Genomic DNA, 27,633 nt, shown 5'->3' with positions numbered 1-27,633 from the left:
GAGGACTTCGGAATTAATAATCAGCAGCACGCAGAAATGCTAGCTTTATTTTTGGAAACAGCCAAAGCCATTTTGAGAGAATAAATTATATCTTAGACAAAATTTGAATATAAGAAACTAAACCAACAGATTTGTGATATTGAGTAAGCAGCTGGAAGCACCACATAAAGAATTAGTGAAACATTGCAGACAGACCTTAGGAAATTGGAAGGCTGGCGTTCAAGTGGCAGATTAAATTTAATGTGGACAAATGCAAAGTGATGCATATTGGGAAGAATAACCCAAATCACAGTTACCAGATGCTAGGCTCCAACTTGGGGGTTAGCGCCCAAGAAAGGGATCTGGGCGTCATTGTAGACAATATGATGAAACCTTCCGTCCAATGTGTTGTAGCGGCCAAAAAAGCAAACAAGGTGCTAGGAATTATTTAAAAAGGACCTGGAGTATTGCATTCAATTCTGGCCTCCTTATCTCAAGAAAAATATAGCAGCACTAGAAAAGGTTCAAAGAGCGACCAAAATGATAAAGGGGATGGAACTCCTCTTGTATAAGGAAAGACTAAAAAGGTTAGGGCTGTTCAGCTTGGAATTTAGGCTGAGGAGAGATATGATTGAAGTCTACAAAATGCTGAGTGGATCGATTTTTCACTCCATCAAAAATTACAAAGACTAGGGGACACTCGATGAAACTGCAGGGAAATACTTTTAAAACCAATAGGAGGAAATATTTTTTCACTCAGAGAATAGTTAAGCTCTGGAGCACGTTGCCAGAGGTTGTGGAAAAAGCGGATAGCGTAGCTGGTTTTAAGAAAGATTTGGACATTTTTCTGGAGGAAAAGTTCATAGTCTGTTAAGACATGGGGGAAGCTTCTGCTTGCCTTAGATAGAATATTGCTACTCTTTGGATTTTGGCCAGGTACTAGTGACCTGGATTGAAAATGAATTACTGGGCTTGATGGACCATTGGTCTGATTTAGTAAGGCTATTATTATGTTCTTATGATTGGAAGCATCCTTCCATTTGCAGAAGACACTGAGGAGCTCATTTTCAAAAAACATGTCCAAAAGCAGCTTAAATCATCACTTGGGGCTCCTTTTACGAAGTCGCGTCAGCGGCTTTATTGCATAACCCCCGCACTAGCCGAAAAACTACCACCTGCTCAAGAGAAGGCGGTAGCGGCTAGCACAGCTGGCAAATTAGCGCACGCTATTACGCACGTTAAACTGCTAACGCGGCTTCATAAAAGGAGCCCTTGGACTTCTTACTAGTGAAAATCTTAACGGGCGTGTTAGAGGTGTGTTTTGGGCAGGACCAGGGTGTGCTTAGTACTTAGACATTTTACAACAATAACACAAAGCAACAAAAAAAATTTTCAGAATCATCTGACAACACAGCACATTTTTCTAAATCGTTTTTTCACGCTGATTTCAGATCTGTTATTAGTTTTTTTCAGTCATGTAAACTTTTAAGGTTATGACTAATGTTAGTTTATAGCATTTTAGCATATTTTAAGAATTGCAGCATCAACTTCAAGAAATGTTGCAGTATCTTCAGTCCAAAGTCAAAAAAGCACACAGCATAGCATAACAACCCTGGCGGAATACAGTGTGTGCAGCAGAATTCTGAACAGATTGATGGGTAGTGAGATAGCTTAGCAGAAGACCTGCGAGAAGCACGTTGCAGTAATCTAGGTAAGGGGGTGACGAGAGCGTGGATGAGGGCCTTGGCAGCATGTTCAGAAAGGAAAGTCTAGATTTTAGTAATATTGGATAGAAAGAAACAACAAGCTTTGGCGATATGTGCCAGAGAATGCTTTATCATCTGATTTAAGAGATTTTATCTCTGATTTAAATCTAGCCACTATGATTTCTAAACCAACACACATTGTTGGTCATATAATAGATATGATCCTGGCTTCAAACTCCCTAAAGTCAAACTTTTTGGTATCAAATATCTATTCTGTACCCTGGTCTGATCATAATCTAATAACAATAAAATATTTTCAATCACCATATTCAGTTTTAGGGTCACCTAAATTAATATATTTTTGAGACTACTCTAATCTAGATGACTCATCAGTTGCCTCATTTATTAAGTTGAATATCAACAACTTTGATAACTTGTCGCTCGAAGACCAATTATCCAAGTGGGATAATCTTTGCATAAATTTGATGAATGAATTGGCACCTACCACAACAAAATTGATTTCAGTCAAAAAACAAAAAAACCCTTGGTAAACCGCCGAGTTAACATTAATTAAAAATCAATTGCATGCTTTCAAACGAAAATGGTGTCGGACTAAAACACCTTTGAATTTATCAAAATATCGGGAACAAGCAAACCACTATAAGATTAAAATAAATGCAGCAAAGAAGGAGTCCTATAAGAAACGAATTGGAAAGGCAAAAACTCTGCCATGCTATTTTCAATATTAAAATCATTAACTATGTTTAAATCCCAAAGAAATACCGATTCTGATATTACAATTACTGCCCAAGATCTAGCACACTACTTTAAAGAAAGAATCATCAGCATTAGAAGTCAATTTAGATCAAAAATTGACATAGACCTCACAGAGCTCGATAATATCTTGCCATTTTCAAAATATGCTCAGTTCAATATACCATCACTAAGCGACATTCAATGGCTGTTTCAATCCATAAACATAAAAAGCAATGACTCTGAAATCATTCCGGCATTTATCTTAAAACGCCTTTTCAATAAGTTAGGGTCATTCATATATAAACTCATCAACAGCAGTCTAGAAACAGGATCTCTTCCAAAATTCTGGAAATGTTCGACAATCCATCCAATTCTCAAAAATCCAAAGGCAAACCTTAATGACATTGCGAATTTTCGACCAATAGCTAAAATTCCATTCTTAGCTAAATTGACGGACAAGGTAGCATTCAATCAGATATCCAAATTTATAGATAAAACGAGAGCACTTCATTCTAATCAAATAGGATTTCGAAACATTATTCAACAGAACACTCAATGATAGGAATGACTATAGCTAATCTTTATTTTCTGGATCACCACCGATCTGGCTTCCTTATATCCATAGACCTCTGTTCCGCATTTGACACCATTTATCACCATCTTCTTATAAAAAGACTTAAATCCATTGGAATTGGTGATATTGTGCTTCAGTGGTTTCAATCTTATTTCTCAGATAGATCGTCAAATGTTATCTTTAATAATTCTACCTCAGACATGATATCTACTAACTATGGCATCCCGCAGGGGTCGATATTATCCCCCCTACTCTTTAACATTTTTTTAGCCCCTTTGCTGACTCTTTGGCAATCTATTGGGTTTACAGCATTTGCTTATTTGGACGATCTTCAACTCTTACCTCCATTAGACTCATATTCTACAGAGGAATTTTTAAATGTCAGTAAGAAATTAGGTACAATTTCAGACTGGCTAGATGAAAATAAACTAGTAATAAACACAAACAAAACAAAAATAATGCACTTACCATGGAAAGAAGGACTAAAACTCACCACCCCAATTAACATTAACATAAATAATATTCAACTACAGGAAGTTACTATGATTAGAGTTCTGAGGGTTATTATTGATTAAAAAATTGACATATCACAACCAAATCAGTGCAGTAGTGAGAAGTTGTTTTCAGAGGTTACGAATGATCAGATCAATTGTTCCATTCTTGGATTCATCTTCACTGAATGTTCTTGTAATTCACTAATCATTTCAAAGTTGGATTACTGCAATTCGCTTTATAAAGGAGTTGCTTTAAAAGAAATCCGTTGACTACAATTAATTCAAAACACTGCAATCAAAATTATAACAAATAGGAAAAATATTTGACCATGTAACTCCTCTTCTCAAAGAAGCTCATTGGCTACCAATTGTCCACAGAATCTCCTTTAAAATTGCATTATTAGCATTCAAAATATTAACAACTAAAGCTCCATCATTCCTAGAAAGGTATATTATTCCATATACTCCTTCTAGAAGTTTGAGATCAGAGGAGAAAAACCTTCTAGTAATTCCATTGCTTAGTATAATAAATACAAGACAAGATACGATCTTTGCTGTTACTGAGCCCAGAATATGGAACTCTTTACCAGCACTTAAGGAAGAAAAATCGCTAAGTAAATTTAAAGCACTGTTAAAATGCTGGTTATATAAGGATGCCTTTGAGACATATTCGCCGGATTCTCTTTTGACCCTGTTCATTGCAGAAACTTTTGTTTCCTTTGTCCCAGGCCTCGAGGAATTTTTTTAAAAAAACTTTTAAATTTCCTTTATAAGAACAAGAATTGCCGCTGCTGGGTCAGACCAGTGGTCCATCGTGCCCAGCAGTCCACTCACACAGCAACCCCCAGGTCAAAGACCAGTGCTCTAAATGAGTCCAGCCTCACCTGCGTACATTCCAGTTTAGCAGGAACTTGTCCAACTTTGTCTTGAATCACTGGAGGGTGTTTTCTCCTATAAAAGACTCCGGAAGAGCGTTCCAGTTTTCTACCACTCTCTGGGTGAAGAATAACTTCCTTACGTTTGTATGGAATCTATCCCCTTTCAACTTTAGAGAGGGCTCTCTTGTTTTTCTTACCTTGGAGAGGGTGAACAATCTGTCTTTGAATGTTTCGATCATGTACCCTCTCAGTCTCCTCTTTTCAAGGGAGAAGAGGCCCAGTTTCTCCAATCTCTCACTGCACGGCAACTCCTCCAGCTCCTTAACCTTTTTTTATTACACTTTTAAAAGTCTTACCCTCCCATTGTACTTACCTTTCTTGTTTACTTTACTATGCTTATTGTAGTTCTCCCTACTTCCCCTATGTATAAGTCTGTAATGTTCGTGTGTTTGTTGTAGTTAATAACTGAGACTCCGTTTTTAATTGCAAATCGTTTTGAATTTATAATATTGCGATGCATGAAAATTTTAATAAAACTTGAGAGAGATGAGCCAAAGATGACCCTGAGGTTGCGAGCCAATGAGACAGGGAGGGTGAGAATAGAGTATGGAGGAAGGGGAGAGACAGGTTTGGGAGGAAAGAGAAGGAGTTCAGTCTTAGCCATGTTTAAATTTAGATGGTGACGACATCCAAGTAGCAATGTTAGACAGGCAGATAATTTGTTAATGGGCTGCGATTGCTGAGCTTTTCTATCACCTGGACAAGAGAATGCTGTGGATGTGGAAAGCGAATCTGAAGATGTCTGTGCAACTGAGCAGCTAGTGTCAATGAGAAGAAGCTAATAATGAACAAAAATGCACAGTACCTAAAATTATCTCGTGTCTTGGTGGGAATACTCAAACTGTGTCAGCGTATAAAAATTTTTATGAATACTGTATATTAGTGAAATGCAATTTTCTAAATGAGCAATTGCATTTACTTGTGAATGGGAGGAGTAGAAGACGATAATGACACATAGGGCTCCTTTGACTAAGCCGCATTAGCGTTTTTAGCGTACGTAGCATTTTAGCACGCACTAAACCCGCGCTACGCGGCTAGAACCAATGCCAGCTCAGTGCTGGCGTTAAGGTCTAGGGCAGGCGGCAGTTTAGCGTGCGCAATTCCGCGCGTCAAAGACCTAACGCGGCCTAGAAAAGGAGCCCATAGTTAAGGTTACTAGAAGAGAATTTTACAACTAGGTAATTAGCTTTTGGTTATAGAAAGCAACATAAAAACGGTATAAATAAAATAAGGAACATAAAAGTAATATAAATAAAGTTGTTGGTAAGATAAAAAAAAAATTGCTGATCTAGAACACTGTACAGATGAGTGATGAGCTGCAGTGGAACAATAAAGTTAGTTCCATTACAGAGGAGTGAGAGGCATACATAATTTGTAGTGTCAAAAGTGCATTTAGGCAGTTTTCCTTCAGGTGGGGATTTACTGGCCTATTGTTTTGTCTTTCCATGTGATGCTCATTACCACACTAGCTACTATGTTTAGCGTATCTGGCTTCTTCACAGCAGTGTTCATTCATGCACTTCTTGTTGAAGTGCTTCCTGCACATCTAATTGCAGTGAAAAAGCGTCAACTGAAGCCGCAACAAATGAAGTCAGAGTGGTCAAAGATCCTTGTGGTCTCTCTCTAATCGAAAGGCAGAACATTTTAAAAGCAGTTTTTATGTAAATCTTTTTTTATTGCTATGTCAACCAACTGCAAACAAAGTCAGTATTGCATGAATTAATACAGTTGTTATAACCTAATAATATCCCAATCTCTGATGGTCCAGTGATCCATGTTATCTCAATGTAACAATAACAGTCAAATAACACCCATACTCTTTCCTCCCTTCCCAATTTTAATAATTTATTAGATAACCCAGTGGCATTATCTTATGATACTGTGATATTTGGTATGGAAATGAGAGCAAAAAGTCAGATTTCTGTGAATAATAATAAATTACTACTTATAATGACCGGTGTTGCCATTCAGCAAATTACATATAATTGGAAGGATTGGAGGAGATTAAATTATAACTTCTGGTGGAACTCTTTATGCCATATTTATAAAATGGAAAGGTTTATTGCATTGCAACGGGGATATTTTAAGAAGTTTCAGGATGTGTGGAAACCATTAACAAAGTATTGTAAAGATTAATTTGAAATTGTTTCCCTTATACTTATCGATTTAAGGGGTAGGGAGGGGGGAATTTTATTCTTACATGTTTTATATGATAATGGAATATAAGGGTGGGTGGGGTGGGAAAAGGGAAGGGATATGTTTTTATGTAATATATCAATGATTGTTTGTAAGTGATGTAGTTAATGTTAATCTGAATGAATATATTTAACACTTAATGTAATTTTGAAAATGAATAAAGAATTAAAAAAAAAAAAAAAAAAGAAAGTAAATTGGTCTTAAATATTTTATTTTAATTAGAAAAAAAATTTTTTTTAACCTGGCTGCTTTCTCCAAATATAGTACTTGGAATGTGTTTTTATAAATGATTGTACAGTCATGTACTGTAGAATTGTAATTTATTACCAGCTGTATAGTAATTCTTAAAAGCTTTGAGACAGACATAAGAAGGGTCTAATTGCAACAGTAAATTTGAGTGTCATGGTTTCCAGTTTAACTTTGCTTGAATTCCATATTCCCTTGACTGAATATAGGGAAATGGAACAATAAATTTTGAGTTATGCCTTCCCGGCCTTTGACTGTAGTTATGTCTTTCCAGCCTTCCCCATGTAGCCTTTGGAGGAGCAGCTGTGGCGTCAGAAAGCTTTTCCTTCCCAATCTTATAGCCATCCTTAGAGGTGAATGCCTCTGTTTTACTTGATTGCTTTCCCTGACTTTTATTTATGGTGGTTCAAGAGGTGGTAGATGCCTGCAGTTGTTCTGAAATGTTCTTTCTGGATGCGTGCCACCAAAACCAGATGGAATGTGTCAGCACAGTAGCAATGCAACCTATTTCATCTGGATAGAATTTTTATACCTTCAATTTGGAGCAGACAGTGATGCTGTTGCAGGTTCTGTTGACCTGGCTGTAGCTATGAGAAAAAAGAGAAGTCATGGGGGTACCGAAGCTGAAAGTCACTGTCTGGTTGGAAAATATTTGGCAAGTAAGGAATTGGATGGACTTGACACTCTGTGGCAATATCTTCTAACTTTATACATTTACAACAGGGTGAGAACCAGAATTAACTTGTCATGCATATTGTCAAGATTTGTTGGTTTAGGGTCAAGAGGTTTATTCAAATTAATTTTCAAAGGAAAGTTTGAACACCTCTATAGAATTTCTAATGAGAAATTATATTTTTGTAGCTGGGAAAATGAATTTTGTAGACATTGCTTTGAGATATTTCTGTTCTGTGTTCACGGCAAAACGCCAGGAGTGGGACCACAGAAGACAAACATGAATAGGGATGGAGGAGTGGTAGACCCTGAATGATTTTCAGAGGGTTGTGTTCATGATGAGCTAGCTAAAATAAAAGTAGACAAAAGGATAGGGCCAGATGGTGTACATCTGAGGGGGCTGAAGGAACTTAGGGAAGTTCTGATGGCTCCACTGATTGACCTTTTCAATGGGTCTCTAGAGTTGGGAGTGGTACCGGAGGACTGGAGAAGGGCGGATGTGGTCCTTCTACACAAAAGTGGAAGCAAGGAAGAAGTATGGAATTACAGATCGGTAAGCAAATTAATGGAAACGCTTTTAAAACAGAGAACGGTAAAGTTTCTAGAATCCTGTGGATTCACTAGAGGTAGGTGTTGTCAGACAAAGCTGATCAATTTCTTTGACTGGGTGACCAGAGAATTGGATAGAGGGAGTGTGCTAGATGTGGTGTATTTAGATTTTAGCAAAACCATTGACAGAGTTCCACACAGATGTCTAATAAATAAACTGAGTGACCTCAGGATGGATCCCAAAGTGACAGACTGGGTCAAGAACTGGTTGAGTAGAAGGCGACAGAGGTTAGTGATCAATGGAGATCGCTCTGAGGAAAGGGATGTTACCAGTGGTGTGCCTTAAGGTTCTATTCTTGGGCCTGTTCTTTTTAACATTTTTATAAGCGATATTGCTGAAGTGCTGTCAGGTAAGATTTGCCTCTTTGCAGATGATACCAAAATCTGCAATAGAGTAGACATGCCGGATGATGTGAATAACATGAAGAAAAACCTGGCAAAGCTTGAAGAATGGTCTGAAATTTTGCAGCTAAAATTTAATTCTAAGAAATGCAAGGTCAAGCATTTGGGCTGCAAAAATCCAAGGGAACGGTACAGTTTAGGAGGTGAAAAACCTATGTGCACAACAGAAGAGCAGGACTTGGGTGTGATTGTATGTGATGATCTTAAGGTGGCCAAACATGTTGAAAAAGTGACGGCGAAGGGAGAGGTATGGCCAGTAGGAAAAAGGAGGTATTGATACCCCTGTATAAGACTCCAGTGAGACCTCATTTAAAATATTGTATACAATTATGGAGGCCGCACCTTCAAAAAGATATAAAAAGAATGGATTTGGCCCAGAGGAAGGCTATTAAAATGGTGTGTGGTCTTTGTCATGGGGACAGACTTAAAGCTCTCAGCCTGTATACTTTGGAGGAAAGGTGGGAGAAGGGAGATATGATAGAGACGTTTAAATGCCGATGTGGCATAAATGTGCATGAGTCAAATCTCTTTCAATTGAAAGGAAGCTCTGGAATGAGAGGGCATAGGATGAAATTAAGAGGTGATAGGCTCCGGAGTAATCTAAGGAAATACTTTATTACAGAAAGGGTGGTAGATACATGGAACAGTCTCCCGGTAAACGTAGTGGAGACAAAAACTGTGTCAGATTTCAAGAAAGCCTGGGATCTCTTAAAGAGAGGAAGAGATAATGGTTACTATGGATGGGCCATTTGGCCTTTATCTGCCATCATGTTTCTATATTGGAATCTCCATTTTACTAAATTTATTTTTGAGTGAAGTTGTATGGTAGCTGTAAGTCCACTTTTAATAGAAATAAAACAAAACAGGAAACAGGCGCTGGGAGAATGATAAAGAATCACTTCAAGAGCACCTTTCTCAGAGAGATGTAGATGAATTGGGCAGGATGTAGTGGGAAGAAAACATCTCTCCTTATTAATGCAAATCATGAGGACTGTGGCATACTCCTGACTTAATTCTCATTCACTTACTGTAGGTACAACCAGCTTGACTGATTGTAAGGGAAATGAGCTCATTGTAAGTATTAGTATAAGTGACAGTAGTTTTTCACAGACTAGTTAGTCAGACATCATTCAGAGGAGGGTCTGGCAGAACAACAATTTGCTCCTAAAGGACCTGCCAATAACATTAAAAAAAATATCCAAGCTCATTTCCATGCCAGGCTTTGTGTCAGTAAAGCATGAGCTTCTCACCCAAGGGGAGGGGTGGTAGATATCTGTCTCATCATTCTGCAGATCATGGTGGACTCAGGTCTCTCATGATCCCTTTTTTTGCAGCAATAAGTAGGAAGAAGCTAGCTGAGTGAAGATTGCCATCCTGTTTTAGGTCAAAAAAGGGGAAACCTTAAGCTTCTGGGCCAATCACATTCTTAAGACCCTTCCCAGCACATCCCAGGAGTTGACTTCCCTTCTGCTGGTCTTCATGCTAAAGGTAGGGGGGGGGGTTGTTGGGGGATTGGGCTACGGCAGTGGTGGGAGTGGGCATCCTATTGGTTGCCAGGGGTGTCAAGTGTTTGGTTGTCGGGGTGTGGGAAGGTGTGGATATACTTTCTACCTGGGGGTGTTGGGTGTTTGGTTGTCAAAGTGGGTGGCGGTGGCAGGAGGGATAATCGGCCGGTAAAAGCCATCTGGAGCAGGTTTAGAGACCACGTTAAGGGCATGTTAAGTTTTGAGAATCTTCCACTCAGTGCCTAAAATTGTAAGGACAGAGCTCCACCTTGCAACAAAAAGAATTGGTGACTTCAAAGAAGTCATCTAAGTTCAGGCTAGTGCTGCCTAATTCACCAATTTGAATCGATTAGCTTTCTAAAAAAAATTGGACTCGCCTATTTAGTGAGTCCTGACACCTCTGGGTCTCCTAAAGCAGCAGCAGTGGTGGTGGTGGCCATTGGGAAGAGGCAGTGCTCGGAACAGGCTGCTCCTGGCCTGCTCCACTGGGGCCTTCCCTCTGCTGCATCACTGATGATGCAGCAGAAGAAAGCCTTGTTGGGGCAGGCCAGAAGTAACCTGTTCAGAGCGTTGCCTCTTTCCTCCCACCACTGCTACTGCTGCTTTGGGAGGCCCATAGCAGATGTCACAGTGGAAGGGGTTGGTCAGGAGGTGCTGCACAGGGGGATAGGAGAAAGGGAAAGCTGCTGCACAGGAGGATAGGAGGGAGAGATGGAAAGCTACTGCACAAGGGGATGGGAGGTAGGGATAGAAAGCTGCTAAATGAGGAGATGAGAGGGAGGTAGGAGAGATAGAAAGCTGCTGCACAGGGAGATGGGAGGGATGGATGGAAAGGTACTACACAGGGGTATGGGAGGGAGGAATGGAAAGCTGCACATAGTCTAACCTGGGGTGGGAAACCTTAGTCCTCGAGGGCAGCAATCCAGTTGGGTTTTCAGAATTTTCCCAACGAATATGCATGAGATCTATTTGCATGTACTGCCTCCATTGTGTGCAAATAGATCTCATGTGTATTCATTGGAGAAATACTGAAAACCTGACTAGATTGCGGCCCTCATTGCCCACCCCTGGTCTAACCCAACCGGATAGACTGCCCCCCCCCCCACACACATCAACGGCAATGCATCCGGAATAAGTGACATTGGAAGGTGTGGACCAGCAGACTCGGGGAGTTGCTACAAGGTCCTGCGATGACTGCATCTGCCGGCTCTGTTCAGGGATGAAGTAAGTGACGTCGGAGGGGGTGGACCGGCAGACGCAGTCATCGTGGGACCTGGCAGCAACTCCCTGTGTCTGCCGGTCCACCCCCTCTGAAATCACTTACTTCCTGAGCAGAGCCGGCAACTGAAGTCATTGCAGGACCTTGCTTCACAGCATTGGTTAGTTTGGAGGGAGAGAGAAAGGAGCATATAAGAGTGGTGGAGGGAGAGAAAGGGGCCAGGGTGATGTGGTGGGGCAGGGTAGTATGGAAGGGTGGTGGAGGGAGTGAAAGGGGGCAGATGCTGATGCAATTGGTGTGCAGGGAAAGGAGAGAGAGGCATAAGGGGGAAGGATACTGGATGCAATTGGGTTAGAGGGAAAGAAAGGGGTCAGATGCTGATGGAAGTGGGGGGAAGTGAAAAGGGAGAGAGGCATAAAGTGGAAGGATTCTGGATGGAACTGGGTTGGAGGTAAAGAAAGGGATTAGATGCTGATGGAAGTGGGGGAAAGGGAGAGGAGAGAGTGAAATGCCAGACCATGGGGGTATGGCAAAGGAAAGGAGAGGAGAGAGATGCCAGACCATTGGATGAGGGAAGGGAAGAAGATGGATGCCACACCAATGTGGGGAGGGATGAGGCATAGAAAGAGAGCAGCAGATGCCACATGGAAGAGGCAGAGAGAGGGCAGACAGTGGATGGAAGGAAGAGAATGATGAGAAGATGAGGAAAGCAGAAACCAGACAACAAAGGTAGAAAAAAATTTCTATTTGTTTTATTTATTTCTTTTTGCTTTAGGATAAATAATTATTGTAGCTGTGTTGATAATCATTTATTAATAGAAAATGGAAATAAGGTGACTAATTTTAATACATTTTTTACTAATTCAGAGACCATAACTCCTTTCCTCAGGTCAGAACAGGGATACTTTAACAGCAGTATAGTTTACTGACCTGAAGAAAGAGGTTTTAACCTCTGAAAACTAAGTGAGAAATGTTTTAGTCCAATAAAATGACAGGCACTAAATTTTCTTACCGCCATGCCCCATGCCTCATACCCAAATGCAAAATATAAATTGGTGGGCTTCCCAAAGCTTTGCCAGCTGAAGATCTCTTCCTCTAGGAAGGAAGGGGAGATTTGTTCAGAGATGTTTGGAGGTTGCATAGAAGAAAAACTGTACTCTGGCACTGGTATGGTAATCTTTGTTGTTTGTTTTGAATTTTAAAATAAAAGAAAAAAAAGAAATAAAGAAGTAAATAAGAAAATGGGTAAATAAATGGAGGCGGGTTAGAGGGTGGGGCATGATGGGGGTGGGGTGGGGCAGGGGGCCCAGTGTACTTGAATTAATCCTGCCCTGGAGATACGTAAGCAAGAGCACCTTCCATTCAGTCTGAGCTCCATTCTCTTGCCGTGTGCTGTCTTCCAGTGTCACTGAGCCAATTACTAAGGAGGCCTACATCCTTTCAATGCTTGTAGTTTTTTCCACTGCTCCTGAGCTGTAGATCTAAAGACTTTTTTCCCCATCTTTTCATCCTCATAATAAACTTATTAAAGGTTTTTGCAGTTTTTATATTCATTGTCTGCTCTATTCTTTTTCAGAATTTTGTCAAGAAGTTTCTTAGTTAGCTCCTTGGTGCTTGTGGTTTGGTTGGAATGCGTTGCCCAGCAGAGGGAACCCACAGGAACTGCTAAATTTAACCTGCCATCATGTGATTCAGTACAGTTCAACGCAGGTGGGGCTAATACTTTTTATGGTCTGTTAGGAGATTGCTTGCATAACAGCTTAAAGTATTTAAAATTGGTACTGAAGTTAAAAAACGGTTGGTGGCGGGTGGTGCTGTCAGATTTCTGATTCAAATCAATTCACCAATTCACCATTGGCAAGGGGGGAGGGTCAGTCAGGAAGTGTCCTCCGGCTTCCCCCAGGCCTCCCACTCTTACATTTACCTAACAGCAGCAGAGCAGCCTGCAGAGAGGATTGCCGTAGCTGTCGTTCCCTCTGTCGCGATCCTGCCCCTGACGTCAGAGGAGGGGCAGGACCACGGCAGAGGAAACGACAGCTGCGGAGACCGATGGCAGCCTGCAAGAATCGCTATAGTACTGGTGATCCTCTCTGAAGGCTGCTCCGCTGCTGCAATTAAGTAAAAGTAAGACCGGGAGGCCTGGGAGGAATATGCAGGCCTTCAGGGAAGGTGCAGGACTTCGGGGGTGGGGGGGGGGTTTCAGGCCTTCGGTGGGGGGTGCAGGCCTTCAGGGGGGTCAGGCTTTCGGGGGGGGGGGCAGGCCTTCAGGGTGAGCAGGCCTTTAGGGGAGGGGGCCTGGTGTAGAAGTACACGGAGGGAGGGAGGGAAGAGGGTTCAAAGAGACATGCATATTACAGACTGGGGAAGAAATAACGGGTCTAAAAACAGAGGAGAGGAAGAGAGATGGACAAAGATTTAAAGAGGATTTAAAGAGGGAAGGAACAGAAAGGGAAAGAAGTTGGACACAAGGGATGGTGTGGAGGGGTGTGGGGGGATAGAGATACTGGATAGGAGGGTAGTTGGGAAGAGAAAGGGAGAACTCTTAGACCCTGGGGTGATGGAGAAGGATGGAGAGAGGCTGGATGAAAGGGTAGTTGAGAAAAGGAGAGATGGTGGATCTGGGGATGGTGGAGTCCATCACAGCAGCTGCGGGGATGGAGATGAAAAAAAGGAAAAATGCCAGACCTCCTGGCGAGGGAAGGGAAATGGAAGGGGAGGACAGAGATGGAAGATGGTTGGTTAGCACGAAGAAAGAAGGAGACCCTGGCAAACGAGTTATCAGAAGATAACCAGAGTCTGGGACCAACATGATTTGAATAATGATCAGACAACAAAAGGTAGAAAACATAATTGTATTTTCTGTTTTGTGATTACAATATGTCAGATTTGAAATGTGTATCCTGCCAGAGCTGGTGTTAAAGCACGAACGTGAGCTAGAATTTAACAGAGAGAGGAAATGTCTTTTTTGTTTGTTTATTTTGTTTACACCACAGCGCCAGTGTGGGTAGGAGAGGGCAAAGGGGGTGAAGAGGCTATAAAAGGAGTGAAGAGGCTATAAAATAAACCCACAAGGATGTTTGAAAAAACATCCAATTGGGCAGGAAAATCGAATTGAAAAATCGATTCAATAGGCTGAATCGAATCAAATCAAATCAAATTTTTTTTCCTGGATTGGGTAGCACTAGGGGGGGGGGGGGGGTAGGTGGGAGGAGGCACTTTATCCAACCAAACTGTTGTATCTTTTCTATTTCATTTTCTAAGGCTTGCTGGGATAGAGGCCTGACCAAATTTTGTTTTTGATTTTGGCTTTGGCACCAAAACTAGATGGGAAACCTGGATTTGATCATGCTTTGGATTTGGCTCAAAATGCAAGTTCATTTTTAGCTGAAACCAAATCTCTCCACCCAACGACCACTTGGTGCCATTCTGTCAACTAGTGCTGCCCAATTCAAGAAAATTTTGATTTGATTCAGCCATTGGGAGGGCCTACAGATAGGGGGAGAACAGATTTGGCTTGCGGGGGGATGAGTTTTCCGTCAAGAGGATTCTGGCCTGGTGAGATGAGCTTTCTTTGGGGGAGGGAGAAGGAGGAGGAGGAGAAGGGTGATAATGTTGTTTTTGTCTTTGGTTCCAGCTGAAACCAAGCAGCGAATTTCGGTTACAGATTTGGTTTTGGCTGAAACTGAAAGCCTCAATTTCAGTCATCCTTTATTTTGAAATATATTTTTCACTTGGTTATTGTGGGGTAAAATATGTGAATACATGGAATAAACAGTGTGTTAATGTTTTGTACTTCCAGAATATGAAGTAACAGAAAGTAAGTTTAAGTTTAAGTTTAAGTTTATTAGGATTTTATATACCGCCTATCAAGGTTTTCTAAGCGGTTTTACAATCAGGTACTCAAGCATTTTCCCTATCTGTCCCGGTGGGCTCACAACCTATCTAACGTACCTGGGACTATGGAGGATTAAGTGACTTGCCCAGGGTCACAAGGAGCAGTGCGGGATTTGAACCCACAACCCCAGTAGACAATTGGAAGAGATTATAGATTATATAGCCACTGCAGATCATTTCAGTTGAATTATTCTGAATAGTAGTGAACAAATTTGAATATTCTGCTTTACTGGTAATGATAAATCTTTGTTGGTTCTTGCTGTCCTTTCAGATCATGGGGAATTCATATGCAGGGCAACTCAAATCTGCCCGATTCGAAGAAGCTCTACACAATTCGATAGAAGCATCTCTGAGGTGCAATAGTGTTGTACCGCGACCTGTTTTTTCTCAGCTATACTTGAATACTGACCAGGCTCCCTTCTCCCCAGAAGGTAAATTAGAAATACACAATGCTTTCATTATGTACTGCAGCAACTGGTGGAGATGGGGCAGTAGGGTGTATCAGTTTTGGAATAGTCAATTTTAAAAAGCACTAGTGAAAATTTTGTACAATTTCATGTGGAAAATCAATAGCTGGCTTTACATTTTGTGTACGTAATATGTCATTTACCTAACTGGAATTTCTAGGAAATTATGCAAAAATGCACAAATTACTGAAATATGTTTAAGTGCTTGATAATAGTTTTTATATGTTTGCATTGTGCCTTTTGTGCCTCAATTATCAATTTATCTTACTTGACACCAACTCATTAGTTTAATTTTCTCATTTAAATGTTTTCAACATAGCATCATCATATTGATAATCTAATATTGAAAATGTCCAAAAGAAAAACAAGACTGCAAGTTTGGACTTGGGATCAGGTAGAGAACTACATGTACCTGAACTACCAGCTCATTAGATATGGATTGTATTTAAGACACATCAGTGATCAAGACAGATGAAATTACAGCACTGATAAACTGGTCAGTGATCTAACAACTAGATTACTCGCTTAGTGATACAAAACCAATCCAAAATCCAATGGTCCTGCTATAAACAGCCATGTTAGGATTAAAGCAAAGTTGAAATTCATGTGGGAACAAGCCATCAAAGTTTCTGTGGGCAGAGCAAAACTGAAGGAGTAAGACAGATTTATGGAGAAGCTCGACACACTGGTGGACATACTTATCTGCAAGTGTGAAATAGAGTTGTATCAATGTGGGATGCAATTCTGCCTGTGTCATTGGAATAGCACAAAGCACCTTCAGGTGATAGCAACATGTATTTTACTGGAAGACCTGACACAGGCTGTGTTTCGGCAAATCTGCCTATGTAAATTAAAATACAATCTCGACAGATCCATACATAAAAACATAACATGGGTATAAAAATTGTTGCTAGGTGCCATTGACTCATGTTCGAGTCCTAGCGACTTAATGAATTGCGGATCTAAAAAAAAAAAATTTGGTTTTGTGCTAATCTGGAAAGGTCCTCTAACATCATCCCCAACTTATTCAGTACAGTTCAACGCAGATGGGGCTAATACTTTTTTTGGTCTGTTAGGAGATTGCTTGCATAACAGCTTAAAGTATTTAAAATTGGTACTGAAGTTTAAAAAAGTTGTTTTTAAAGTGTCTAGCCAACTGTTCAGCCCCATCTTCTTTTTATGTGGAATGTAGTAACAATTAGAAATAAAAAAAAGTTTCCACATTTGCTAATCCCAATCTCTCTTTGAAATATTTCCTAAACAATATATCTGGTGATAATAAATGAGTCATTGGGAAATTAACAAAATGGAGATTTTTTGAACGATATACATTTTCCATTGATTCAGGTTTGGGATATATAATATGAGACTCTTTAACTGCAGAGGCCGAAACCTTCTGCAGGGTCGAAATCTGTGTTTCAGAAACTAACAAGCTTTTATCCAAAATCATCAAGTTGAAATCTACATCGTCAAGCTTTTGAACGACTTCCTGTGAAAAATTTATGTTTTGTTTAATAACTGATTTAACAATCCCTCTACCTTAGAGTTTATTAGCCACAAGTCCTTTAATGAAATGTCCTGTGGAGTCTCTTGGGATCCGTGGTCTGCAGTGCTATCCTCTTGAATTTTAGGCAATGATTTAAAAGATATCATAGAGATTAACCATGGATTTTTGGATGGCCAAATAACACCCTTGGGAACCGAATCAGTACCCAGACCACTGGATACCGGTGGGTGTAGAGGAGTTCTAGCTAGGGGACTTAAGGATGTCCATCACAAAGAATCTGGCTCCTTAGTTGATGCCATTATTACATTTGTCACCAAATGTCTATCCATGGGGCCAGTTGTAGCAGGAGTTGAGCTCTTGGGTTTAACCTTTCTTTTACCTATACTTAAGCCCTCTTCTATCAAACTGCAATAACAGTTTTTAGCATGGGGAGCTGCGCTGAATGGCCCGCGCTGCTCCCCATGCTAAAAACTGCTATCGCAGTTTGATAGAAGAGGGCCTAATATATAAGGAAAAATACACGCCCAATTCCTCATAGGGTCATCGCTTGTTGCAGCTCCTTGTGGCTCCAAGAGACACCTAAGGGACCTTGCATGTCCCATAGGGTATGGCCCTTTGGCCAAACCCTGCGGCCGCGTACAGCAATAGTGGCGTCCTTTTCACACGCAGGAGATGGGCCCGGATGACGTCAGGCATCCTTCTCCTATGGTGCCTGAAAACAAACCGGCACCAATCTAAAGCAGTCAGGATGGTACCAAATGGAGCCGCCGAGGCAGTCAGGATCAGGCAAAAAGTCTCTTTCAAACACCAACAGAGCAGGTATTTCTTCTGTACAGAAACATTCTTAACAAAGAAAATGCATTATAAACTCTCATGAGGGAGTGGTGAGGATAATTTTCCCAAACTAGCTGCCTTAAGGCTAAGTTAGCACCTAATTTTTATCTCTTTGTTTTGCACTAAATTTCAAAGAAACAGAACACATGAGTAAGAAATACGTGTGGACTTGAGCACCTACTTTTAGTTCAAGTGGATGTTTTAATGGAAAATAATGCCTGAATATTGGAAAACCCAAATTATTTCTCAAAGCACATCTCCCCCGAATGTTACTGAACATGCATGCATTTTGCAGACAACCACCTAAATGGCTGAAAATAATTCTTTATAATTTCTTGTAGCATATTGATTCTTAAATGTGAGGGTATCTGTATATGCACCAGTTATAAGCGGTGGCCAAACTACTGAGAATATGCTCTCACCTGACATCTGAGTGAGAAGGACGATGATTGTTAATATACAGTAAATATAATTGTAGGAATCCTATATAATAAAACCCTAGCCGCGCATGCGCACTCAACTGTGTGCTTCCGTGATCTCTGATCTGTGAGATGTAGGTCCGTGGCCGCAGGAGTGCCCATGCGCGAGTCCCCAGCCTTACTGCTTCCCAGCCGCCAGCGTTGGACTCCCTGCTCTCCAGATCGCGGTGTCGGCTCCTCTCATGAGCCGCACCAGCATCGGAGAAGGCTTCCGACGCTGTCTGGGATCGAGAGGAGCCGCTGCAACACTCACCCGGAGCAGGTCAGACCGCGGGCTGGGCAGGGAAGCGCCGAAAGAGACTCCAGCTGCGAGCTGCTCAATGGGACCAGGCAGGCAGCCACGCGAGGGAGGGAAACAGAAACAAAAAGGGTACGTGCAGGGAGAAGCTGGGCCTTCCTACGGGAAACACGATAAGGGGAGGGGGGCCCTTGGAGCAGGCTACACCACGGGAGGGAAGGGGGAGGGGCCAAAAGGAGCAGGCCACATTGTGATAAGAGTAGGGAAGGGGGTGGGGGAAAATGCTGATACTGCTGCACAGGGACCTGGAGGGGAAGGGAAATACCTGCTGCTGCTGCACAGGGAAATGGAGGGGGAGGGAAATGCTGTTGCAGCTGTACAGGGAAATGCAGGGAATGAATGACAGACAGACAGCAGGAGGGAGAGAGACAGAAAGAAAGGAGGAAAGACACAGGGGCAGGGAGAGGGACAGAAAGACAGAGAAAGGGGGCCAGAGAGAGAGACAGTGGGAGGGAGAAAGACAGAAAGACAGACATACATATATTCTAGCACCCGTTAATGTAACGGGCTTAATGACTAGTGTAATATAAATAGAGTTTAGGTGGACAGTACATTATTTACAAGGCTTCAGTTAAATAGGCTAAGAAACTGTAAGTAGTGAAATCAGCTTTTCCATGTTTTTGTGCTTTCTCAGAAGGCTGTCACAGGTGCAGGGAGCTATCCAGGAGAGATGGGAGCACCTTCACATCTAGTAGAAGGGCATAGTATAACATGAACAAAGAACAAACATTCAGTCCTTTGTATTATGACTAAAAGAGACTAACCAGTTCTGCTCGGCTAGTTATATGAAAAGACCAGAGTGGAGCATTCTGTTTCACTGAACCAGGGTGACCTGATCAGTAATTCTGGACCAGAAATAGGATAAGATAATTGAGTGAGAATCTTTCATACACTGAGTAACCAGACAGGTTTAGACATTACTGCTTCATCAATTATGATGCAATATTGGGTTTACAATAAATATAGTTATCACAGGCATTCTGTCTCTGTTTACTTATATTCCACCATACATGTTCTCCTTCTGCCAACATCAGATAGCAGAGAATGTTGTTGTTTTTTTAGTTCTGAAGGAACATGTTAGGGAAATAGATTACAAGTAGGTAGCATGGTGTACTGAGTCTCTAGAGCAGGCCGAGTAAGTCTTTGACTTACAAAATACTGTTTCTTGGTAAGAAAAGAGAACTTCAGAAACCAAAGCTGAACAAGGAAGTAGCTGTGGGCAATGAGAAAAAGGTGTGTGAAAGGAAGTAGTCATCAGCCAAGGGGCATGACCATGACACATTTAACTGTGTTGTACCAGTTACTCTTCAAAGGTAATTAATTACAGTTACTAGTTACTTCTCTGTTTAAAGTAATTGGTTACAGTAATTCAAATTCTCATTTAGGAAAGTAATTGATTACTGATTGCAGTTTCCAGCTAAGAGTAATTAATTGCTTTTTCTTTACTGATACTACATCTAAGAATATTTGTGGTATGTGAAGAGGTAAAATATCCATCTTATAAGCAACCCCAATGTGTATATCACATAACTTCATCTCTCTTGATGCTTATTTCATGGAAGTTTGACCAGCTCATGCCAACCACATCCTCTTTGTCAAAAATTTTCAGGACTTCACAAATTAAGTAAAACAATAAATATATTTACAAATATCACCACTTAAGTACCGAAACACTAACAAGTGTTTAGTGAAAGAAGTGCTCAGTGCCTTATATTATAATTGTAATCTGTCTGGTGTACTCTCTATATATCTGTATTGTGGTATACTGTTCTGATTTCTAATCTAGACCTCTTTATTCCTTAAAAAAAAAGGCTTTTCCTTCCTTCTCTGGCTAACCCTGGTACAAGAGTCTTTCTTGAGCTGTAATTTTTCTAAACTTTCCTAACTTGGGGTCTAGATAAGCTCTGTAAGGTTTATTTTGCATTGCAAAAGCTTGGATAGGTAGCAGATTAAGTCTTGCAGCTGGTTTATTGGGCAGGAACTTGGAATATATATACATTTGCTAGCCTCCTCCCCACACATCTTGACTGTAGGCAGGCTCTATTACAGTGTATAGAAAGGTGTTTTAACAGAAAATTACATTGAAGACAGATTTCATTGCTAACACAGCGGTTTCATTGCTAACATCAAACGGTTTGGTTTGATATAACAGCTAAAGTGGAGGGCGGCCGCACAATACTAAAAGTCCTAGATTTCAAATGTATGGACTTTAATAAAATGGGAGAGTACCTGAAGAAAGAGCTGTTAGGATGGGAGAACATAAGAGAAGTGGAAAAATAGTGGTCTAAGCTGAAAGGAGCAATAAAAATGACTACGGAACTTTAAGTGAAGAAAATAAATAAAAACAAGAGAAAAATGGTTCTCTAAACTAATGGCGGAGAAGATAAAGGCAAAAGAGTTGGCGTTCCCGAAATATGAAAAAACCCAAGAAGAAGAGTACAGAAAGGACTACCGGGTGAAACTGAAAGAAGCCAAGAAGGAGATACCTCTGGTGAAAGCACAGGCGGAAAAGCAAATGGCTAAAAATGTAAAAAAGGGAGACAAATTTTTTTTGCATATATATCAGTGAAAGGAGGAAGATGAAAAATGGAATTGCTAAACTAAAAGATTTTAGGAATCAATATGTGGAGAGTGATGAGGAAAAAGCAAACGTGCTAAACAAATACTTCTGCTCTGTGTTCACGGAAGAAAATCCTGGAGAAGGACCAAGATTGTCTGGCAAAGTTACATGGGAAAATGGAGTAGATTCTGCGCCATTCACGAAGGAAAGTGTTTATGAACAACTTGAAAAACTGAAAATAGACAAAGCGATGGGACTGGACGGGATCCATCCCAGGAAACTGAGGGAGCTCAGAGAGGTTCTGGTGGCTCCTATTAAAGACTTGTTCAACAAATCTCTGGAGACGGGAGTGGTTCCTGGAAGAGAGCAGATGTGGTCCCTATTCACAAAAGTGGTGACAGGGATGAAACGGTAAACTACAGGCTGGAAAGCCTCACTTCGGTTGTTGGGAAAAATAATGGAAGTGTTGCTGAAAGAAAGGATAGTGAACTTTCTAGAATCTAATGGGTTACAGGATCCGAGGCAACATGGCTTTACAAAAGGTAAATCTTGTCAAATGAACCAGATTGAATTTTTTGATTGGGTGACCAGAGAACTGGATCGAGGACATATGCTAGATGTAATTTACTTAGATTTCAGCAAAGCCTTTGAAACGGTTCCTCATAGGAGGCTCTTAAACAAACTTGAAAGGCTGAAGTTAGGACCCAAAATGGAGAACTGGATTAAAAACTGGTTGACGAACAGACGTCAGAGGGTGGTAGTTAATGGAAGTCGCTCGGAGGAAGGAAAGGTGAGTAGTAGAATCCCTCAGCGTTCGGTGATGTGGGGGGGGGGGTCTATCCTGTTCAATATGTTTGTGAGTGACATTGCTGAAGGGTTAGAAGGAAAGGTTTGCCTTTTTGCTGATGATACCAAGATTTGTAACAGAGTAGACACCAAGGAGGGAGTGGATAACATGAAAAAGAATCTACAAAAGTTAGAGGAATGGTCTAATATCTGGCAACTAAAATTCAATGCAAAGAAATGCAGAGTAATACATTTGGAGATTAATAATCGGAAGGAGCCCTATATGCTGGGAGGTGAGAAGCTGATATGCACGGATGGGGAGAGGGACCTTAGGGTGATAGTGTCCGAAGAATCTAAAGGTGAAAAAATAGTGCGACAAGACGGTGCCTGCTGCCAGAAGGATGGGCTGTATAAAGAGAGGAGTAACCAGTAGAAGAATGAAGGTGTTGATGCCCCTGTACAGGTCGTTGGTGAGACCCCACTTGGAGAATTGTGTTCAGTTTTGGAGACCGTATCTGGTGAAGGACACAAAAAGGCTTGAAGTGGTTCCAGAGGAGGGCGACAAAAATGATAGGAGATTTGCGCTAGAAGACGTATGAGGAGACACTGGAAGCCCTGAATATGTACCGTATTTTTCACATCCATAAGATGCACATTTTTCCCCAAAAAATGTGGGTGGAAATAAGGGTGCATCTTATGGAGTGAATACAAGTTTACCTCCTCCTCCCCCTCTCCCCCGGTATCTTTTTAAAAATTCCGGTGGCAATGATCCAGCACGGTCCTCGGCAGGAGCTTTCTACACTAGTGTCCCTCCCTCGCTGGACGGATGCTTCTCTTTCTACAAAGCGGCGCATAAAGCAGGAGCACAAGCTTTTTGCGCTCATGCCTGGTCCCATGCCACTCACTGAATGGCTGCCGTCAAATCATGAGAACTGACGGCAGCCATTCAGTGAGTGGCGCGGGACCAGGAACAAGCATGAAAAGCTTGTGATCCTGCTTTATATGCCACTCAAGTTTCAAGTTTAATAATAATTTGATTAATCGCTTAATCTAAATTCTAAGCGATGTACATAATAAAATTACAAAATAAGGGGAATAATACAGCAAATAACAAAACTAAGACTAACGAGACTATTGACAAATTTAACAAAACTAGGAACATAAGGGAGGAGATGGATAAAGAGTTACAATTTGTTTAAAAGTTATAGAAACAAATAAGGGAGATACATAAGGAGAGGGAAGATAAAAATTACTTCAATAAAATTATAGAGAAAAAAATAAAATTAGTTAGAAGAATGATTAATTTACAAAGGCATCTTAAAAGAGAAAGCTCTTTAGTTTACCCTTGAATTTTTCTATATTGGGTTCTTCCCTTAAGTGGCTAGGGAAAGAATTCCAAGTTTGGGGGGCCGTGACTGAAAAGATCAGTTGTCGTCTAGTATTAATAATTCTAAGGGAAGGAATTGTCAGCAAATGCTGTTCAGCAGATCTTAATGTTCTATTGGAAGTGTATGGAATTAGTAAATTGTAAATAAAAGCCGGAGTTTTAAAAAGAAGGGATTTAAATGTGAGCAGACATAGTTTATATGTTACCCGATGAGCAACTGGAAAGCCAGTGCGCTTTCTTAAGAAGGGGTGTTACGTGATCGAACTTCTTAGCTTTGAAAATGAGCTTAATGGATGCATTTTGAATGATTTGTAGACGTTTGATTTCATTTTGAGCTATTCCATTGAAACAGGGCATTACAGTAGTCTATTTTGGAAATCACGAGAGAGTGGATAAGAATATTGAAAGAATTAGCACAAAGAAATTGAGAAAACAGAGCGAATTTGATGAAGCCTAAAAAAAGAGGATTTAACAATGCTACTGATGTGGACATGAAAGGATAGTTTGTGATCAAAAAGAATCCCTAGAATCTTAATATTATATACTGGTTGTAAGGGAAAACCCTTGATAGTAATTGGAAAATTTAGTTTTAGATTATCCTTCCAGGGAAAAAGCATCACATTTGATTTATTGACATTAAGTGCTAGTTTATTAGTATTCAGCCATTGGTATATTTTTTTCAAGTTTCATCTTAATTGATGATGTGTCCAAAGGGTTATTGGTGTCTAATGGATGTAGGAGCTGGATATCATCGGCATAGGCAAATACGTTAAAGCCGATGGATTGACACAAAATATTAAACAGAAGTGGAGACAGTATAGATCCTTGAGGAACACCATATGTAGTAGAAAAGCTATCAGAAGTTTCATTATTAAATAACACAGATGAAGTACGGTCAGTGAAATACGATTGAAACCAAGATAAAACCTGGTCTGTAATGCCAATAGATTGGAGCCTGTTTAATAAAAGCTCATGGTCGATCGTGTCGAAGGCAGCTGAGAGATCTATAGAAACTAGGAGAACCGATTGGTGGTGATCTAAGAAATATTGAATGGATGTAGTCATGCCTACTAATGAGTATTCTGTGGAATGGTGCTGCCTAAAACCTGTCTGGTTTGGGTACAAGATGTTAGTTTTTTCAATAAATTCTGATATCTGATTAAATACCACCTTCTCAGTTAATTTTGATAGAAACGGAATGTTGGCTATTGGCCTGTAATTTGACTTATCTTCAGCACTCTGCAGAAAGAGGAAGCAGGCCGTCCAGTGAGGGATGGGCAGGAGTGCGGAAAGCTCCTGCCGGGACCGTGCTGGAACCACTGCCACCAGAATTTTTTAAAAGGTACCCGGGGGGGGGCGGGGCTGCAGGCTGACGCAAAGCAGATAGTCGCATGGAGGCTGAGCTTGGGTCTATTTTGGACCATGAGGATACGCTGTGGCAGGGGATTATAGATTTCCGGGAAAAGGGGTCAGAAGTGGAGTCCCCCCACTATCTTTAGCAGCATGGAGGAGGAGAGTGGTTTTATCAGAGCCTGGCCAAGATAAAACCATCTCAGCAAAGATATCTGTGCAGCCAGCATTGCCCACCATGTTCTTAGACAAGAAGAGTCCTGAGGCTGAGCAAGGGCAACATATAGGAGAAGGCAAGCAGTGTTCTGGCTTCCCCAGATAAGGAGTCAAAAACCAGCAAAGAAGCAGTCTATGGTGCTACTATCATAGCAGATGACAGAAAGTTTCCAGTGAGTTTAGTACCATTTCTTGGGCTTGTATTTTGTTAAATATAAATGTGTGAATGTTTTTGTGGGGGGAGGGGTAAACTAGGACTCTCTTTCAAGTAAGTTGTATGATGGGCGGTACTAGTGAAGTTCAGTGTTTTGTCAACTGCTAGATATATTTTAATAGGCAGGTATAAATACAAATGAAAGATACGGAGTTGTGTGTAAAAAAAATTGTTAGTCGGCTGGGACTAAGCAGAGGGGGGCAGGGTACAGAGCCTGGCAAGGATGGGGAACGGGGTGCAGAGCTTGGCAAGGAGTGTGGGATTGGGTGCAGAGCCTGGCAGGAAGAATTTGGTTCGGAATGTTTTTTTTCTTGTTTGTCTCCTCTAAATCTAGGGTGCGTCTTATGGTCAGGTGCGTCTTATGAAGCGAAAAATACCTTTGAGCAGGGGTGTCCAACCTGCGGCCTGAGGGCAACATGCGGCCCCGTGAAGTATTTGTGCGGCCCCAGTTGAGGGCAATGCAGATGTTTTCCTCTGCTGCCCCCGGGTGTTTACCGTCTTGGACTCTCTCTCTTGTCTTGCTGCAGCATTTGCGCGGCCCCAGAAAACATTTTTTTGGCCAATGCGGCCCAGAGAAGCCAAAAGGTTGGACACCCCTGCCTTAGAGGAAAGGAGGGACAGGGGAGATATGATTCAGATGTTCAAATACTTGAAAGGTATTAACATAGAACAAAATCTTTTCCAGATAAAGGAAAATGGTTAAATCAGAGGACATAATTTGAGGTTGAGGAGTGGTAGATTCAAGAGCAATGTAAGGAAATTCTTCTTTACGGAGAGGGTGGTGGATGCCTGGAATGCGCTCCCAAGAGAGGTGGTGGAGATGAAAACGGTGACGGAGTTCAAAAAGGCGTTGGAGGAACACAGAGGATCTAGAATCATAAAATAATAGTAAATATTGAAGAACTAAGGCTAGTACTGGGCAATTGAAGAACTAAGGCCAGTACTGGGAAGACTTGCACGGTCTGTGCCTGTAAATGACCGTTTGGTGGAGGATGGGCTGGGGAGGGCTTCAATGGCTGGAAGGGTGTAGATGGACTGGAGTGAGCTTTGACAGAGACTTCAGTAGTTGGAACCTAAGAACAGTACCGGGCAGAGCTTTGGATTCTTGCCCAGAAATAGCTAAGAAGAAGAAAATAAACCCCAAACATCCAACAAATTTTTAGATTGAATCAGGTTGGCTAGACTGGATGAACCATTCAGGTCTATCTGCCGTCATCTATTATGTTACTATGTTATAATTCTCTAATATGGAGGAAAGAAAATGCTAGGAACCATCATCACACTTCACATGTTCCCCTCAACCGCAAAGTTATTAAAATAGAGTCACTTATCTGAAAAATTCAGCTGGTAAAGTGGTGAATATTTTATTTATTTATTTAATTTGTTTTCTATATCATTGTCCCAAAGAGTGCAGAACGGATTACAGGTTAAACATACATAATATCAGTACAAGAATGCAATGCAAGTTTTCATTCTAGTTGGCACATATTAGATATAGTTATCCTTATGTGACACAGACTGGTTCAATTACCAATATACAATTCTTTGTAGTATATGGATCAAGGCAGGGGGTCAGATGAAGAGGTATGTTTTTATTGCTTTTCTGAAGTTGAGGAGACCTTCAAGAGATCTGATCTGTGATGGCAGTCAATTCCAGTGGCTCGGTATGAAATGGGAGCAGGACCATTGTTGGCAGTTTGTAGTTGAAGGGCACGACCAGGGGGCATTTTGAGGTGTATTTCATCCTAGGAGCGGAGGGACCGGTTTTGGCACATACAGTGGAAGTTTAGCCATCACATAGACCGGTGCCATGTCGTGCTATGTTGTTCAATACTATTTATATTTCTAGCATTTCTTCCTCCATATTAGAGAATTATAAGGCACTTCTTTCACTAAACACTTATTAGTGTTTCAGCACTTAAGTGAAATTTGTAAATTTATTTATTGCTTTACTTAATTTGTGAAGTCCTGGAAAATTTTGGGCAAATACTGTTGTTATAGGACTGATTATTTATTTAGTGCTCCATTTGATAAATAATTGACCATATCCTTTTCCATGTCATGTCATGTTGAGCTAGTTACATCTTCAAAAGTACTTAATTAGTTACTGGGATAATGAAAAAGTAGTTAACTACTTTATTGATTACTGTAAGAAAATAATTAAATACTATAACTGATTACAAGTAACTCAATATCGCACCACACTGCAGACTGTGATGAGTGTACCACTCTTGTCTTATTTAAAAAAATTAGTTTATGAACAATATATTAAATTATACAGCATAAAGAATACTAATAAACGAGATGCAGATCATTAGCTACTGCCAACCACAGTTAGAAGCTTA

At 40.8% G+C, this 27,633-nt stretch overlaps 1 protein-coding gene across 1 annotated transcript in view; it reads left to right on the top strand.

The window, feature by feature from the left end:
• The window catches only part of GREB1L (GREB1 like retinoic acid receptor coactivator), a 415,187-nt gene that overhangs the window by 179,635 nt on the left and 207,919 nt on the right, over positions 1 to 27,633 (top strand). Inside the window, 2 exon segments of the mRNA XM_033933926.1 lie at positions 12,873 to 13,006; positions 15,462 to 15,621. Of these exon segments, the coding sequence (XP_033789817.1) occupies positions 15,465 to 15,621 (157 nt within the window). The 5' untranslated portion in view covers positions 12,873 to 13,006; positions 15,462 to 15,464.

This window comes from Geotrypetes seraphini, chromosome 2 (genome assembly GCF_902459505.1).
Source record: "Geotrypetes seraphini chromosome 2, aGeoSer1.1, whole genome shotgun sequence".
Taxonomy (NCBI): domain Eukaryota; kingdom Metazoa; phylum Chordata; class Amphibia; order Gymnophiona; family Dermophiidae; genus Geotrypetes; species Geotrypetes seraphini.
This window is presented reverse-complemented; position numbering and strand designations above follow the sequence as displayed.